Below are 18,438 nucleotides of genomic sequence, written 5' to 3'. Positions count from 1 at the left end.
CAAAGATCACTAAACATTAGGAATTATCAAATAAAATTTGATTGTAAGTACCCCCTAACCAGTATAACTGTTATTCTTCAAGTAATGTTATATGGAGCCTACCATGAGTTCTAGGCCCAGCCGCTGCAACAAGAGAACTAAGATACAGATTAATGTATGCAGTGGTTGCGATTCACCTTCCTGTGAGTTCTACAGTATTCCTGTCTCTGCTGATATGGGGCCAAAGCTAAAATCATTAGAACATTAGCTCATTAGCATGCACTTTTAAGAAATGTGTTTAGAAAAATGCACTGCTCGTTTCTTACACACGTTCCAAATTAACTTCTTTGTAATGTATATTAAATGCTTCATCAGCTTGGCTGGAGACAAGGCACAAAGTTGTTGTTTTTTAATTAGGTGAGCAGCAGCTTAGACTTCTGGAAACAAGTTTGAAATATTTGAGAAGCAACAATGAGGGATTGAGAAAGATTCAGGAGAATGGTGATTGAAATTAGGATCTCTCTCTTATGGTGTGGTCTCAAGAATGAAGAAGTTGAAGCACTAATATAGGGCCTGATTTTCAAAGGTATTAGGTTCATGAAGATACAGATGGTCACCAAATGAGATGTTCAAAGGCACCTGCACAGATTAGATATGTTAGGAAACTAGGGTCTCATCATTGGCTAATTTTTCCTTAAAGATTTTTTAGACGCTCTTCTGAGCTACTCCGCTATTAATTTTTAAGTTACCATTGCCTTAGTAACATAAAGGTTAGTCCTTTTGTTTTCCTTCTTAAAATCAATTTGCATGAAATGACTATTGCTCACATTTTAAAAACACATCGCAAATAAAACTATGCGGTTTAATAAGAATGCTAATATTAAAGGGGGCAAATTCTGTGGTTCTTAATTGAGCAAAACTCTCATTCACTTCAATGGGAGGCTTGCTCGATTAAGAGTTTTGTCCCAGAAGTGTTTTTTTTTAAATCATCATATAATATATGTTATAGACCTTTTTAAATAATTCTGTTTTTTAAGTGAATTTAGTGCTTGTGAAAAGCATTTGTATGACAGCTTTTTAGACTGAAATCTTCTGCATCCCCAAAGAGGAGATACATCCTGAGAAGTAAGAGGGCAGCGTTCTCCAAAATGCTTCACCAGCATGCCTCAATCCCACCTTCAGGCATGCCTCAAGAGATACTGTTAAGGGGTATTTAAGTTCTTCTCATTCAGGCTTCTCTGCTAGGGTGCTCAGTTGTGGTTGTTTTGATATATTGACAGCAGTCCACTAAAAAGTGCTCTGAGATCATTAACTTATTTTAAAAATACCACACTGATCATGAAGAGCCATTTGAATGGTAATGTCTTTTGGCCACTGGACTTAATCTAAATTCAGTCTAGTGAGTGAGAAATGGAAGTTTCAGTCTGATCCCTCTCTCCCACAACCCCTGAGTCATGGGATAGGTAAAGTTGGGAGCATTGGTTTCTTACTATTCTCCTTATTTCAACCCAATAACATACTTCTGTTGTACACAGGCTGGCTTTATGTATTAATGCACAGTTGTGGCTTCTATCATAGCTATACAAAGGACTATGATAGACGTGCTGTAATTCCGTCTGTAATTAATGTTTTACTTCTGTGTTCCTCTACAGATAGTAACTTCATCCTTGCAAATGCTCAGGTGGCTAAGGGATTCCCTATAGTTTACTGTTCAGATGGCTTCTGTGAGCTTGCTGGATTTGCGCGAACTGAAGTCATGCAGAAGAGCTGCAGCTGTAAATTTTTACTTGGTGCTGAAACAAATGAGCAGATGATTCTTCAAATTGAAAAGTCACTGGAAGATAAAGTGGAATTCAAAGGAGAAGTCATGTTTTATAAGAAGAACGGTGAGTTTTATTGCTTTCATCAGTGTTCTATTAGTTCCAGACAAGCTGAAATTTACCATTATTTAGCATAGTAGTTATATATCCACTGTATTTAACGACACTGCATGTGAATGTTCAGAAGGCTACAGAAATTGATTTGAATTAAGGCAGGGCTGTTATGGTGGTAGAAGTGCAAATATATAGGTAGAAGTGGTAATATCTATGTGATAAGTTGCAGGGTATTGTGAAAAGCTGAAGAAACATTGTGGAGCACTGACTTATTCAGTGTAGAAGGTGCACCATATAAAGTTGTCTACTCATCTTGTAATCAAACATTGACCTGGTATCGTTGAAACTTCAAAACAAAAATTAAATTAAAACTCACCTATAGACAGAGACTAAGCATGGAAAATTTCAGCCTGATAGAGATGGTTGGAAAATTTACAGTGAAACTGTTTTTCCTTGAGGAAATTCCATTTTGACCAAAAAAAAAAAAAAACAAACCCCACGTTTTTTTCACAAAATAGCTTAATTTTGAGAAAATTTCCCACAAAATTTGTTCAGAATTGGAACGAACGAGTTGGAACATCAAAATATTTTGCCAAATGGAAATTCCAAGTTTCAACCAGCTCTACTGATGCTGAAATTTTCAGAAAGTTTTGAATGTCTTACAGAAGCTAGAGAAAGAGAGCACTCTAATACATGTAATAACCAAGGTTTAAAAAAAACAACAACAAAAAAAACAGGTGCCTAGAGTTAGTTCAGTGGGTATTTGATTGGGACCCAAAAGCACAAGCCCCTACTTACTTACAGCTAAAGGAGTTCATATTTGCATGAAGAGGTAGAGGCTTGTGTGTTTTGTGCTGAAGGCCCCAAGTTTGATCCCCATTTATGACTGTGATATCTGTATGTGTCTGCACAGAAGATATATCAGCAATGATACCACAAAGGGGAAAAAAGAGACTTGGGTTTGCAGCAGCATGCCTGTAGCCGAGTGGTATAGACCATTCTTCCACCCATTCTATTGATGGCAGGCTCCTTTACTCCACCTCTTAGAACTCCTCTCTCACTCGTTGCTAAGTGTTTTGATTGTGTTGCCTTTAAAGTGAAGTACTGGCCATATGTGATGCTCAAGCACAAGGAACCAATGGGAGAGCAAACCTGATATAATGCCGTGAGAATGGTCTGAAACAATTAAAAAATATTTACGGCTTGAAGCTGTAGTTCACTGTGTATCAGCTTTTGTTTTTATTTTTTAAGCTTAGAATTTGTGAACAAATGTTCTGGCTAGGTGTCGTCTTCACAATTCTTGCTTAATATTTATGTGCTGTTGAAATGTTTTTCTGTAGAATTATATTACTTTGGTATTCTACATTTTTACAGATAAGCATTTTAAAATAATGGATATACTCTGAGGAAAGGAAAGACAATGTATTGAAAATACTAGGAGAAAAATTGTCCCCTTTTCTGACTGCAATATGAGAGGGAAAAGGGTCGCTTAGTCTATAGGCTCACAAACCTCAGGCTAATACACACTCCATATTTAAAGTGTCATATTATGTAAAAACATTTTGAAGATGCAATAAAATGCTTCCCTCTCCTACTTCGAGCATTTAAAAGAAAACGTTGCAGTGTGTCTGGGGCACATGTTCTATGAATCAGCTTCATAGAAGTTAATTACTGATTTACTAATCTTTCTTGGATATGAAAAATGTTCCAGAAATTTCAAGGGCCACTTTTTTTCCCCGTTGTTGGATGGTGGTGACTAAACAACGTCATAAGAGAGAAGATTTAAGATTAGGTGAATGGAAGGATTAGGGCCAGTTGTACGCACTGGCTTTTACTTGGGATGTAAATTGAATTCTCACTGCACCATCAGGAATGAATATTGCCTGTAGCACTTACGGTGATAACAAAGGCAGAAAGAAATGATCATGGAATTGTAGGTAGAGTTCCTTAGCAATTAAGGAGTTGGATCACAGATTAGTTGGGATGGACAAACTGGTTTGGATAAAAAAATTTCCCACCTACTCTCACCTCTTAAACGTTTGTGTATAATTTGAATCAAACTCATCAAATCATTTTCAAAGTACAAACAAATTCCTCTTACTACCCATTATATTTTATTTTCAAGTTTTTATGCACCATCTGGAAGTGCTGAAATATCATAGGACCGTTTTTGCATTAAAAGCAAAAAAGGCAAGAAATCTCACAAGAAAGGTTATTCTTGTGATTTTTCAATTCAGTGTTGCAGACCCAGAAAATTTGGCAAAGCATCCATAATTTATGTATCTGAACAAAATGGAATTACTGAAACTCTGAGGTTTGCCCAGAAATTGCAGACATAAGACAGTATGTGGATTTTTTTATTTTATTTGAGCTCTTTAAAGGCATCTATGGAATACAAAAAAAGTGTTTTTTTTTTTAATTTAAAAAACAAAAGAAAAATTGAAACCCTTTCATTGAAAGCAGTCCTTTTATTAAGCCCTGTCCTGGCTGTCCCGACTTTTTTGACAGAACTGTTGGCAAGAGCAAATGGGACAAATCCCCCCCCCCTTTTTTTTGACAAAAGAGGTGCGGAGGAACGTGCTGGGGGGGAAAGGGGGAGAGGGTAAGTGGCGATGCCAGCCCCGTGCAGTGTCCTGTTTTTCCCTTTGGGAAATATGGTCACCCTAATCATCAGTCATATGAATATTCACATGACTATCTGGGTTTAGGACACTGTTCACAGGTGCAGACTCACCGTGGGTGCTAGACCAATTGGGATTCATTGCACATAGTAGTATACATGACTAAGAGTCTGCTTAATTAAAGAAAGTGATAGAAAAAGGGAGAGTAATAAGGTTCTGTTGGGAGAAACCCTAAAACAGTCTGCACAGGCTAAGCCTCTGCTGGGTAAGATTTATGTTGTAAGAATAGTCAAGCCTCAGGCTTCAGACGCATGACCTAAAAATAAAAATCTAACCCAGGAAGGAGGTGAGTTTAGATCATAAACCCTTGTACGTGTTCCTTGTGGGAAGCAGAGCTTTCTCCCATTTGCAACATGTTTAAGCACAGAAGTTATTAAAAATCATTATAACTTTTCTTTTAAAAGTGATCTTCATGCTGAGAACTTACCAAATTTCTTATTAGATTTGTACAGCTTCAAAAACCACTCTGTTAAAAATCCAGTAGATTTGTCCAGCTCTTCTCAGTATGACGCTTCACTTTCTTCAGTATGTCCTTTTAGCATGGTTATTTGCTTATTTTTTAGCTCTCCATCTGATACTAGGCATGCATCTCTCCATGTATTGTGGTTCAGCTTTTAGCTTCTACTTCATATTTCTGACAAATATCGTTATTAAGTTATAACTCATAGGGACACAGCATCAGTGTGCCCCCTGAACTTAGTTGCTTTATACAGCAATATGATTGGGCTGGAAGTCTGAGAGTTTTGCTCTGGGAATGGGTTGGCTATCGGATAGCTGTATCCATGATCCAGCTAGTGAGGAACGTACCTCCCTGCAACCTATGTTGCCCAGATGGTTCTTTTGCCTATCCTGCATGAGGAGTCATGTAACATAGAATAAATTCTCAAAGTTCTGACCTGTCATGCAATGGTCTCACTTTAAAATGTGAGATAGAACTGTCCCAGATAATCTAAAGTCCTGGTCAGTAATGTGAAGAGATGTCCTCAATCAGGACAGCACAGTAGGAAAAGCTGTTACTGTAATATATTACAGTCCTTTAATTTGCTTGTGTTTTAGAATTGCAGAGAATTGCAATTTTACACATAAGCATAGGCAGAGAATATGGAGTAACTTTGGGACTGAGGTAGCTATCCTGCAAAAGCCAACATGGAAAGTCATGGGGACATACTTTGAAATGTGGGCACCTGCAGTAATTTCAATCTGCAAAAACAGGAATGTACCCATTTGAACCTGCTAACCTAATGTTTGAATATGTAAGGCATTTCCGACTCATTAAAAGGATATAGAACATCCTAATTGCTGTAGTTAGGTGAACAACAACATTATATCAGTGCTTCAGCTGCAAATCTCAGTACATCAAATATGGACTTAACTGCTGAGCCACTAACATACTTAAATGCATACACTAGATCTGGCTTCAATGAAATTGTTGTAGTATGGGGGCTTGTTTATTTTAATAAGCCCTTTAGATAAAATACACTATCTAGATAAGACACATTAACCAGATAGGAGTGCTGAATTAATGAAGATGTCCACAAAAATTTGTCTGAGCCATGTATTTATTGCACTCAGTGTCAGGTTTTGCATTGTTGTGGTCCTGTGTTCATACAGTCCTGGGAAACAAACCAGTGGTCAAATTCTTAGGCCTAAATTCAGCACTCAGACACCTAAGTATGGCTCCCGATTTAGTTAACAGAAGTGTTATGTGCGCACTCAATAGACTTATCAGACAAACGGCCAAATTTAAGCCTGGTGTGAGCAGGGGCAACCCCACTGACTTCACCTACTTGACTTATGGCAACTGCTCACACCAGATCTAAATTTGGCCCACAGCAAGTGTGCAAAGTTATAGAAAGTTGTCTGACTTATAAATGTGAGAACAGGCTTGTTCCCTCTGAGTAGTTATTTTTTTGTTTTGGAAGGTACAGAAAGCCTTGATACATACCAGCAAAAAAAAAAAAATGTTGGATTATTCTGTAAGTGGCAGGTCTGACATACCCACTAGGCCGGCTTGTCTTGCTACCTCAAGAGCTGCCCCAGGCACCGTTCTGAGTTCAGAGTACAGACTGGAATGTCCTCTCAGCACTTATTTAAAAGCTTCATAATGATCCCTGATCTATGATGATCAGAGGACACCGTGTCTGTGAAAACACGATATCGGGTATTTTTTGGTGTACTTTCTCTCTGTATTTGATATAAAATGTAGGGCTAGTATTTTGTAACCATTTAGTAGTAATTTATTTTATGCCTTATCATGTTGGCAAGACACAGGCCCAAGCTGCAAAATCTGAATACAAGTTCAGTGTGGGAGTTTTTGAATGTGCACAAACTTGTTCAGTGTTTTTATCTGAGGTTCCAGTTTGGCATATTATGGAGAGAAACTATTATGAAATTTGAAATCAAGATTAGGTTTGGATGTTGAATCCAAACACCCTAAACCGTGTAGTGACTCAAGTTTCTATTTCAATCCCATCTCTAATGCTAGCCTAAATTTAATGGGTTTGATTCTTGCCCCCAGCACCCTACCCGCTTCATAATTAATTTTTTTCCCCTATCACTTAAATGTTTCAGTGGTAGTTCAGCTCAGGAATATAATTGTCAGCAAAACAAATTACAGGAGCGGTCCTTCTAATTAAAACAACCCCACTAACTCTCAGAACAAGTTCAATGGAAGTTTCAGCGAAAGTCCTGCTTTAAACTGACCTCAGCAGAAAGTAAAACTAGCTCATAGGCATTGAACTGAGAGCTGCATGAAGTGTATGAGCTGTATGTGGAAAGATGTGGCATACCAGAGTTGCACTGTACATCTTTGTCTTTGAAATTATTTTATTCTGCTCCATGATTAGAGTTAGCAAAAAATTTTTGCCCAAAACTTTATTTTTGCCGAAAGATGCAGTTTGGGTTCACTTACCAAATATATATTGATGTCAGCAAATTGATTTTTTTTTCTTTTTTACCAAAACAGTTTCAATATTTCCAGCAATGAAAGTTAGATTCACCAGGGATTCACAAAATGGAGGAGGACAAGGTGGTGATGCCCCCTGTCCTTACACTCAATAGCTCAGTGGACAGGGCACTCAGCTCGATGGGGGAGACCCCGGTTTGAATACCCACTCTGGAGGAGGGATTTAAGTGCAGGTCTCACTCCTCCCGGATAAGCGCCCTAGCCATCAGGTTATACGTGTTCTCTCTCTCTTTCTCCTGTTGAAGCTGTTCCACTTTGTATACATATTTCTATATTCTTTGGGCTAGGGAGAGTGAGTGAGAATGACTCCATAGCCCAGTGGTTAAAGCATTAATTTGGGAGGGCGGCCCCCGTCCCTACATGAGCACCTAAGTGCTTGGGTGCTTTTAAAAATCCCACCCTATATTGAATTTTATCATATATCTCAGTGTTTATGTGGCTCCTGTCAGCTTCTAGCCTCTTATTTCACAACATCTTGAGTAGAAGTATGGTGACACAGAAATAAACAAAGCAATTTATCATGGTGTTTTCTACTTCAGAGGGCTTTACAGAAAGCAGTACTTCGGCAGGATATTTTCATAAATCTTTTCCAAGTAGACCTTTGCTTTACCACAGATGCTGGGCCAAATTCTGATCTCCGTTACAGAAATGTTAATTCAGAGTAACTCCACTGAAGTAAAGGGACTTACTGTGGATTTATACCAGTGCAACTGAGAACAGAACCTCACTGGATCCCCATTGCTCGAATATTCTGCAACCAGAAAAATACAGCATTGATGAACTATATTTAGACAATTCTCATAAAGTTAAATCAGGTCTTCGGGAGCCCCAGAAGTAGACCAGTAACCAGTAGTATATTGGACTTTTTCCTACATTTGTGTCTGTCTAAGAAGATGCTACAATGAGCCGTGTAACTGTTGAGGTAGTCAAATGTAACATCTCTACACTGAACTTGAATTGCTAGTGAGGTCACAGACTAATTCCCTAAATCTATCTCAGAACTTGAACAGACTAATCACTTTCTTATTAAAGAAAATTTTCCCGTTTTTGGCCAGCTACTTTACTTTTCTCGCTAAAATGATGACTACTTAAAACTTTTTGTTTTATTGTGATATTTCTCCATTCAAGACTCAATGAAATAGAACGCAGCTGTTCTGAAGAGCTCTTTCCTTCCTCTGTCAGTATAGGTGAATACACTTCAGCAGTTGTATGATACTGAAGGAGTAAGATATTGCTCAGTGGGATGCTGGGAGCATTAGCCCTGATAACAAATTAAAACCAAACAAAAAAGAAAGCTAGCAAAACTAAACAGCTTTATTATACAATTACTGAATACCATTTAAGAACTGGCCAAAGTGGGCAGCTGATTAGGAAGTTTAGGGCAGATCCATCTTCTGTGATGATGACCAGACCTGGCAGCACATTTCTGGCTCACTCAGCCTGTGACCCTGGCAGCCAGGCCCAGGCAGGGAGTGAAAGGGGCAGGACCACCCACTTCTCACGCTGGCCACTCCGCTCTGGATCAGCGTGAGAGCCTACCAGTCGGCTGCCTGGGAGAGAGAGAGAGCCTGGTTGCAGGAGGCAGCAGGCAGCAGTGGGAGAAGGACAGAGTCCCACCCACCCCCAGCAGACAGCTCTGGGGAGCATTTGCACCTGTATGCCCCTCCTACACATTGCTCCTGCAGGTGACAACCAGACTTTTGATGTCCAGTCAGTGTTTCTGACCGGACACTGTCAGGTGTCCTTTTTCAACGAGACTTTCAGGTCAAAAACCGGACACTTGGCAGCCCTAGCCTCCGTAACAGAAGGAGAAATCTCTTGTTAGCAAATTAACAATAGAAGCTATCAACATTTTTTAAACATAGAGTGCAATATCTAAACACAGTAACATGAAAAGGGGGTTGAGGGGAAGTAAAAAAGAACAACCAAGCACTAGCAATGAAAGTCTGATAATATTGTCCAACTGAAATTACATATCCCTTTGACCACAGAGTCCATCTTTTTAATTTATAAAGCTAGCTTTACCATTATTCCCACTGGCCTGTTTTACTTATAGCTCAATAGTTCCAGCTCCCTGGTGCTCTACAAATTACATTTAGCTGTCATTTTAAAAACCTTGTATATTAATGTAAGTAGATAGGGAGGAATGCTTTGATGAGAGAGGAAGTTATATCCTATTAACAGTTACTGATAAGAAACACTTTCATACCTTCAGCGCCTTTTTTCTCTCTTTCCTCCAAATAGTTGACCTTATCAACTTGTGGCCACTGATTATCATTTGAATTACTGTGGTGCCTGAAGGCCCTATTGAAGGCCTTATTGTGCCGGGTATCACACAAATACATAGTAAGAGAGAACCCCCTCTGCCCTGAAAAGTTTACAGTTTAAAAAGACAAGACACAGAAGGGATGGGAAATAGGAAGTAGTGTTGTTCCAGCTTTTATGGTGGGGAACCGAGGCACAGAGACATTAAGGGCCAGATATTCAAAAGAGCTCCACACCCATTTGGCACCTCCATGAAGTGGCCAGGCTGAGCTTAATGAAAGAGATTAAAAAAAAGGGGACAAAGCTAATATTTAAAAATAGAAATGGCAGTAAAATAGCCTGTTAGTAATGTGATCTGAAACATTCATGATCTCTCACTGTAACTTAATGATATTTAAACAGAAATATTGCTGACTGACTGGAGTTGATACTGTTCTTACATTGTTGGCATTGAAGTTGACACAACCCACTAACTCCTTTGAACAGCAACATGATTTAATTCTGCCATAATCCAGTGAAAATGGATTTGTTCCAATAATTTCAAACTGTGATAGTACTTAACCTAATCCATACATGAGTTTTACTACTGATGGCACTGTTAGAGAGAGAAACAGACTTTTTTCTTATTTATAGCAATGTTTGCAAGTGACTGATGTTCACACATATATGTTTATAGTTTATAGTTTGCAAGTGACTGTTTACACATATGTGTTTATAGTTTATAGTTTGCAAGTGATGTTCACACATATAAGTTTATAGATGCATTTGGGACAATCAGATGTAAGATGTTTCATGCATTTTCTTATTTTTGATCAGGTTTTTTTACTGCTTTTTTAAGTACATTGAGATAAGAGTGATGCTCCAGCTCTTTTTCCCCAAGTGGTTACAGTTAAATTCACACTCAGCAGTGTGTATGAGTAGTTCATATAATTAAGTTCCAGTATGCATGACCAGGCATTTTTGAACAATGATTTTCACATTTCACAGGTTGCCCATTGACTTAGCATAGTTAGGTTAGCGTTCCTCATGCTCTTCCCCAGTCCCTATCCTAATGTTATGCCTTCTGTAACTTTTGTCACCTTTCTAATCACCCCTCATTTGGAGTTCATTAATAAATCTACGAAACAACACTGGTCCTTGTACTGATCCTTGGAGCACCCCAGTGTTAAACTGAATGCTGAAAATAGTGACCATTTATTTCTGCTCACTGTCTTCCATTTCTTAGCCATTTTCTATTCCATGACAGCACTTTGTCGAGTTCAGACACTTTTCAATATCCTCTGAGTAAGTGGGAGCCTCAGGGAGTCACATTTCAGCCCCTGGTTCCCCCCTTGTCTGTAATCTGCTCCAGCCTTGTACCACTAGGAAATCACTTCTCCCTCCATAGTGGCTTAGCTGTGCTGGCCAGTATGTTGGAGTGTAGTCCAGTCTCCACCTGTTCCCACCCATACCCTACTCTCTCTTCACTGACCTGCACAAGAGGGTGAGTCATGGCCTCCACACTGCTGCTGCCCTTCCCCTCACAGTATGACCTACAATGTGGGTAGCCCACACAAGCAAATAAGGGGGATACCTTCTTGCCCTTTGTGATGACTTAGTTTCTTTACTACCATCTGTAAAGTGTTTTGTTTAAGACTTTTTGAATATCCAAATGAATTATATGAACTGATTATCCACATATTTTTATAGACAGACTTTCGAAGAAGATTAGTAGATTATCGGAGAACAATTTTCCTTAATTAATTTAATAGAAGTGATGCTGTTTTGTCTCTATCCTGTCAAGTTCATTCAGGTGCTTTGTATTTCTATATTTAATCTTTGACTATTGGCTCTTCACATAATGTATTCATTCTGGTTCCTCCTAATTCCCATTTTATGCTATTACCTGCCTTAGTCTGTGTTCCTTGGTGTTGGCTTCATGTAGGCTGGATTTCCATATTCTGAAGGATTCCTATGTTGGAATAACTTCTTGAACTTTGTCTTCCAATTCCTCTCTTCTAAAGGGGAATGAATAACTGTCTCTCCTGCTTCAGTAGCCTCTATGCTGAATGTAAGGATGCCAGTTTTTCTCATTGTTAACTTTAGAGTCGTCTTTACCAAGGCTTCGTCTTGTGCAGAATGGACCTACTCATCTTATCTATGGGTTAGGCTACCTTAAGCAAATCAGATCTGTGCTTCGGTCCCTCCTCTGGCTCTGTCTGTTTCCATGACCATTGGCAGCCTTGGTCCTGACCTTCAAAACCATTAAGGAATCATGCCTCAGCTACATTAGATACTATATCTCTAGCTGTGAATCACCAAGACAGTTGCTCTTCTCTGGAACAATTCAATTCACAAAGCTTGTGGAAGAACACGTGAAAGACAGTGATGAGATGTTCTTAGACAAGGGGATCCTGCTGTTGAATGAACTTCCAGAATAGATTACACAAATCCAGAGTCTGACCACCATTAGCTCATGCTGCAAGACATTGTTCTTTTGATAAAGCTTCCTCCACCTGTCTAGAATGACATTTACAACAACCACTACCCCATTTAGAAAAACCATTCCCCAACATTATCTCAAGAAGCAGTATCTTGTACCTGAGAAGGAAAAAATTCAAAGGAATCTGTGAAGTACACTAGGGGTCTTGTTATACCAATTTAAGTAATGTGGGACATGCTTAGATCCCATGATTGTAGACTGTGGAAGGAAAGGGATGGGGATGAACCATTGCTTCCCTGATATGTAAAGCAGAATCACAGGAGGGACAGCGGTTACTGCAGGCTCTGGGCTGTTCTGGCAGCTGCGACAGCCCGACTGTGGAACTCAACTTTTCTTAGACCTACTTGGAAAATTTCCGACAAAAGTTTTTCATTAGAATTTGCTCATTTGTTCAAATCGAAACCTTCTGCAGAGACTGTTCGAATTTGACGAAGTTCCTCAGGAAACCAGGGCTGATAGTGCTCCATGAAAGAATGTTGAGGCCCTGTGCACTAAGGCAGTTGGGAGACCCCCACCTTCCCTGTCCCTGGGAGAGAGAGGTCCCAGGGCTGTGTATCAGGTCCTGCCTCTGGGGGGCATCAGGGGGAGGCTCCAGGATGAAAGGGAGTTGTGGGGTGGGGGGTGGGGATTTGTGAGAGGCCCTAGGCGTGGGTGTTAGAGACCAGTCCCAACCTGGACTTATCGTGCAGTGGTTCCTGTCCTGTGGGGCTGACCCAGCTTCCCACTCCAGCTCCCATTGGTTCTCATCACATTGTGCAGGCAGGGCCCTCCTGCTGCAATGCCCAGCCACCTTCCTGGCCTTCATGATTTTTGTTGGCGCGTGTGTGTGTGTGGGGGGGGATAGTTCTGACCCCCTCAGCCAGTGATTCCCCCCTCCCCCAAGATGCACCAAGTCATCTTGGTTAAACTGAGCCTGCTGATGGAGCTTTCAAAATCACTTCCACAGTCTGTGGCTCTGAGGCAGCCACTGCCCTGGAGGCAGATACCCTGTTTACAGGATTCATGACTCAGGAGCAGCCAGCCAGGCAGACTGCCAATGATTCAGGCATCCCAGGGCTTACAAAGTCAATAGTTGGGGGACAGCTAGCCATGGAGACGCTCTCCTTTTTGCTGTGGATTTCAACGGTTTTGGTTTTCATTCTGAATAGTTCCCTAGGTTTTGTTCCTATTTTTCTCTGCACACCTCTAATTGTGCTAACCCCTGGACTTGGTGTAGGGAGTAGATCTGGCCCAAAACATTATACTACATTGTGTGCTTTTATATAAAATTTCAGCAGTGAAAAGGTTAAACGCTACAATTTTCCAACTCACAGGGTTACTATAATTCTCTTCCATGAGCAAGCTCACTCTGTGTACAGCATGTGCTCATGCAGATTCAAATGATGAATTGGGAAGACTAATCCGCTGTACAGCCTTGTGTAATTCCACCGCATGTGCTGTAAAATCCTATTATGCAACGAACGTAACCTGGCAGAAAGGGCAATGACATCAAGCCCAAATCGTGTCCTCTGTGACATGTGAACTCTGAGAACTCTTTCTCAGGATCCAGCTTTAGGAGCTTTTCCAAAAAAGTGTCAGGCAGCACAACTTCAAATGCAAGTGACAACTCTGTGAGAATGTATTTATATGCTGGACACCTCTTAACTTAGGTTGTAACTCTTGATAGATGTGAAGAGAATTTTTTAAAAATATTAATTAACATAAACTGATGATGATTTGTGGTCCCTCAATTTTGAATATGATCTCTACCACAGATTTACATATAGGTCCTGAGATGACTCAAGAATCTGATCCTGGAACCGCAAATCTGCCTGCAGTAGGTACAGGCATTTTTGTGTCAGGCCAGTGGCCTGCTGGGAGAAGGTTATTTCTTTTTTCTTCCTCCTCTGTTTTCATCTTTGAGGGCAAGGCGCTTCTCCTTCTCCTCCTGTCTGATGGAGGATATGGCACCTTTGGGGTAGGTTGGCGGCTTGCTGTTCCCAGCTTGTGATGTCCACATCCTTTTTTCTTAAGATATACTTTGAGTGCGTCTTTGTAGCATTTCCTCTGACCACCACCGGATCTCTGAGCATGGGTGAGCTGAGAGTAGAGGGCTTGTTTTGGGAGATGAGTCTGGCATCCGCACACAATGTCCAGCCCAGCAAAGTTGGTGCAGGAGGATCATTGCTTCAATGCTGATGACATTGGCTTCAGCGAGGATGCTGACGTTAGTGCGGTGATTTTACCACTTGATGCGAAGGATCTTCTGGAGGCATCGTTGGCGATACCGCTCCAAACTTTTGAGTTGCTGTTGATAGGTCACCCAGGTTTCGCATCCACAGAGGAGCGTAGGAACAATTGTCTTACAGACCTGGATCTTGGTGTCCTGCTGTAGGTCATGGTCCATGAAAATGTGTTGGAGCAATTTCCCAAAGGAAGCACTTGCGCACTGAATCCTGTGCTGGATCTCACTATTGATTTTTGCATTTTGAGAAAGTTAGCTACCAAGGTAACACAAGTTCTCAACTGTCTCCAAAGTCTGACCCTCGGTGGTGATTTGTGATGGGACATGTGCAAGGCCTGAAGCAGGTTGATAAAGCACTTTAGTCTTCTCAATATTGAGTGAGAGTCCTAGGCTTTGGTAAGCTTGTGCGAGACAATCCCGTATGGACTGAAGGTCATTCTCAGTGTGCCCAAGGATGACACAGTCATCAGCATACTGAAGATCAGTAATGGACGCTTTGAAGACTTCAGAGTTCGGGCAGAGATATTGAAGATTAAAGAGCTGCCCATCCATTCTGTATTGAATGTCAACTCCATTGGAGAGGTGGTCTTTAACAAGGCCCAAAATGACTGCTAAATAAATGGAAAACAGGGTTGGGGCAATAATGCATCCTTGCTTAACCCCAGTTTTTATTACGAAAGGTTCTGTCTCAAGGCCATTACAGAGAACCATGGCAGTCATCTGATCACTGAGAAGCCTTAGGATCTTAATAAATTTTGGACGGCAGCCAAATCTAGCCAGCACCTTCCACGGGGCTTTGCGATTGACAGAGTCAAAGGCCTTTGTCAAATAGATGAAAGCCATGTAAAGGTACTGATTTTGCTCCTGAGACATTTCCTGGATTTGGCGGGCAATGAAGATCATGTCAGTTGTCTAGCAGGATGATCTAAAACAGTCAGTATTTCCTCAGAAAGGGGAACTAATCGGTTTAAGAGGACACAGGCATGAATTTTCCTCGCTGTAGATAGCGAGACAATGTCTCAATAGTTTCCACACTCCGACTTATCTCCTTTCTTAAAGATTGTAACAATGTTAGCATTTCTTAAGTCTTCTGGAATCTTCTCATTATACCAGATATGAAGAAAAAGTTTGTGGAGCTTCCCTACCAGTTCTTCACCTCCAAACTTGTAGACTTCAGCTGGTATGCCATCTGGCCCTGCTGCCTTGTTCTTAGTTTGCATAATTGCTCGTGTTATTTCTTTGAAGGTGGGAGGGGTCAGCAAGAGATTCTCTTTCATGTCATTGAGGTATAGATTCAATAGTGGCATCAGAGACAGTTGATTCATGGTTCAGGAGTAACTCAAAATGCTCCTTCCATCTGGTTTTGCTGTCCTTAAAATACGTTGACCTGTCTTGGGCTCAGAGTGGTGTGGGTCCATGGGAGCATGGGCCATATATGGCCCTTCTTGCCTGAAAGAAACTCCTCATGTCATGTTTATCAGCATATAAAGCTCAATCTCCTTGGCCTTTTCTCGCCACCACTTATTTTTGATGTCATGGGTTTTCTTTTGGGTTTCAGCCTTGAGTGGCCTGTATGACTTTCTTCTGTTGGTGTGATATGTCATTTTGCCACATTCAGTGAGCTTTTCTTTTCTGGTCAAGCTGGCCCCGAATCTCAGCATCGTTCTCATCAAGCCAATCTTGGTGATGGTGAGTAATACAGCCAGTGGACTCGGCACATGCCGAGAGAACAGCAGTCTTTAATCCTTTCCAGAAATTTTCATTGTCATCATCAGCTGTAGGAATAGTGGCAAACTTCTCTTGGAGATGCTGCTGAAGTTTCTCCCGAATCACTATATCTTCAAGGGACTTGACGTTGAATTTCTTTTGTACTGATTTTGCCTGCTTGCGATGCCTTGAGGCAATCTGGAAATTCATGATTGATCTAACAAGGCGATGGTCTGTCCAACAGTCATCGATTCCATGCATGGCCCTTGTGATGCGGACATCCTTCCAATCTTGAGCTTTAACAATAACATGGTCAAGAAAGTGCCAATGCCTGGAGTGAGGGTCTCTCCAGATGGTCGTATACATCTCACTTTGTCTAAAGAGGGATTTTGTGATGATCAGGCCATATCCTACACACTTGTTCAGGAGGAGGATGCTGTTGGAGTTGGCCTTTCCTACCCCTTCTTTTCCGATAGTGCCATTCCAGAGATCCGACTCCTGCCCGACTCTAGAGTTAAAATCTCCAAGGAGAATTATCTTGTCCTCCTTGGGAATGTTGGTCAAGATTCTGTCAAGATCTGTATAGAATTGTTCCTTGATATCCTCAATAGAATCAAGCATTGGGGCATACGCACTGATGACAGCAGCAGACTGGTTGTTGCTAAGCTCAAGACGAAGAGTCTTAAGACATTCATTGATTCCTACAGAAAATTCTATAAACTGACTGACAGACTTATTGACAGACTTTCCTAATTGTAAAACTGACACCATGAATGCACTTGTCCTCTGCAGATTTTCCTTTCCAGGAAAGTAGCCTCCACCTTCTTCTCTGTTGACCTTCATGTGGGCACCTTATCTGACTCCGGGCAGCATCGTTGATATTATATTTCACAAGTTCCCTGGTGGCGAGAGCAGTTCTTCTTGCTGGCTGTACATTATCTCTGTTTTCTATCAGGGTGCGAACTTTCCATGTAGCAAAAGTCACTGTCTTTTTATAGGTTTAACTACAGGCAGAGTTATCCCACTGGATGCAGTAATCCAGCCAGGATCGTATGAGACAGCCTAGGTTTAGGGCACCTTTTCTATCCCTCTCCCCATGAAGGGTGAGCAGAGGGGATCCTAAAGAGGACTGCTGAGTCACAATAGTAGCTACCTGTCTCAGTCCAGGTGCCAGATGACCATCTAACTACCACTGCCTACATGCAGATTCATGGCTAGGGACTGCCAGGTTCACTAATCCTGTCCCTGTCACCACTAGTCTGTTGCTGCAGGGCTTGGAAGGATGTAAAGATGTTATTTCCCATGGTAGAATCCAACACATGATTTCTTTTAATGTAGGGAAGCTGGTGCACCTACCGTGACCACACTGTCATGACAAACTGGAGGTCTGAGGCCCAATGGTAGGGAAAGTCCTAGATGACTGGAGATCTCCACTTGCTGCAGCCTTCATCCACTTTCACGGCCTTGAAATCTGAGGACCCTCTTCCACTGATCCACAACTGAGGACTCCGGGAATTGGACCGTGCTTTGTCTGGGACCTCCTCTGTATTCTGGTGATGAATACATTAGATAATGTTTTTGGATCAGACAGACAAGGCAACAAGGAACAAACAAAAGACTGAAATAAAACTCATTATATATACTGGATATTTCATTAACTTATAAAAATGAACTGTTTGGGGGGAGGGGTAGCTCAGTGGTTTGAGCATTGGCCTTCTAAACCCAGGGTTGTGAGTTCAATCCTTGAGGGGGCCATTTCGGGATCTGGGGCAAAAATTGGGGATTGGCCCTGCTTTGAGCAGGGCGTTGGACTGATGACCTCCTGAGGTCCCTTCCAACCCTGATAGTCTATGATTCCATGATTTTTAAGAGTAAAAATTCCTTTTAGTCCAGTTTTCAGGGACTACAGTACATTCTCAGTTACCTGAAAAAAATACATTCACTAGTGTGATTTCTTGCTTATTCTGAACTTGGAGTTATTAGCATCCAGCAGCATTAGGCACCAAGTATGTGACTATGGTCCTTAATGATAGGATACAGCAATGCTGGTGATCAAGGGGAAGTAAACATTGCCTGCTGGTTGATGACTGGCAAATAAAGGGAAATAACAGAGGTTGACAGAAGGAAATATGTTGAGAACAAAACAGTGGAGGGGTTGGAATGTTGAGAAGGGGAATGATCTGGAGAGGATCTTTCTCTAACAAATTATTCCACGGAGACAAAAGTTGGAGGACCACCATTGTAAATGATCCAAATACATG

The 18,438-nt window shown here is 41.1% G+C and overlaps 1 protein-coding gene across 1 annotated transcript in view; it reads left to right on the top strand.

The window, feature by feature from the left end:
• Positions 1–18,438, top strand: part of KCNH8 (potassium voltage-gated channel subfamily H member 8) — a 369,341-nt gene that overhangs the window by 108,102 nt on the left and 242,801 nt on the right. The window contains exon 2 of the mRNA XM_077809313.1: positions 1,632–1,865. Coding sequence (XP_077665439.1) covers positions 1,632–1,865 — 234 coding nt within the window. The remainder of the gene's footprint in view (positions 1–1,631; positions 1,866–18,438) is intronic.

Source organism: Eretmochelys imbricata, chromosome 2 (assembly GCF_965152235.1).
Source record: "Eretmochelys imbricata isolate rEreImb1 chromosome 2, rEreImb1.hap1, whole genome shotgun sequence".
NCBI lineage: Eukaryota > Metazoa > Chordata > Testudines > Cheloniidae > Eretmochelys > Eretmochelys imbricata.
The sequence above is the reverse complement of the archived record's forward strand: the minus strand, read 5'-3'. Positions and strand labels throughout refer to the sequence as shown.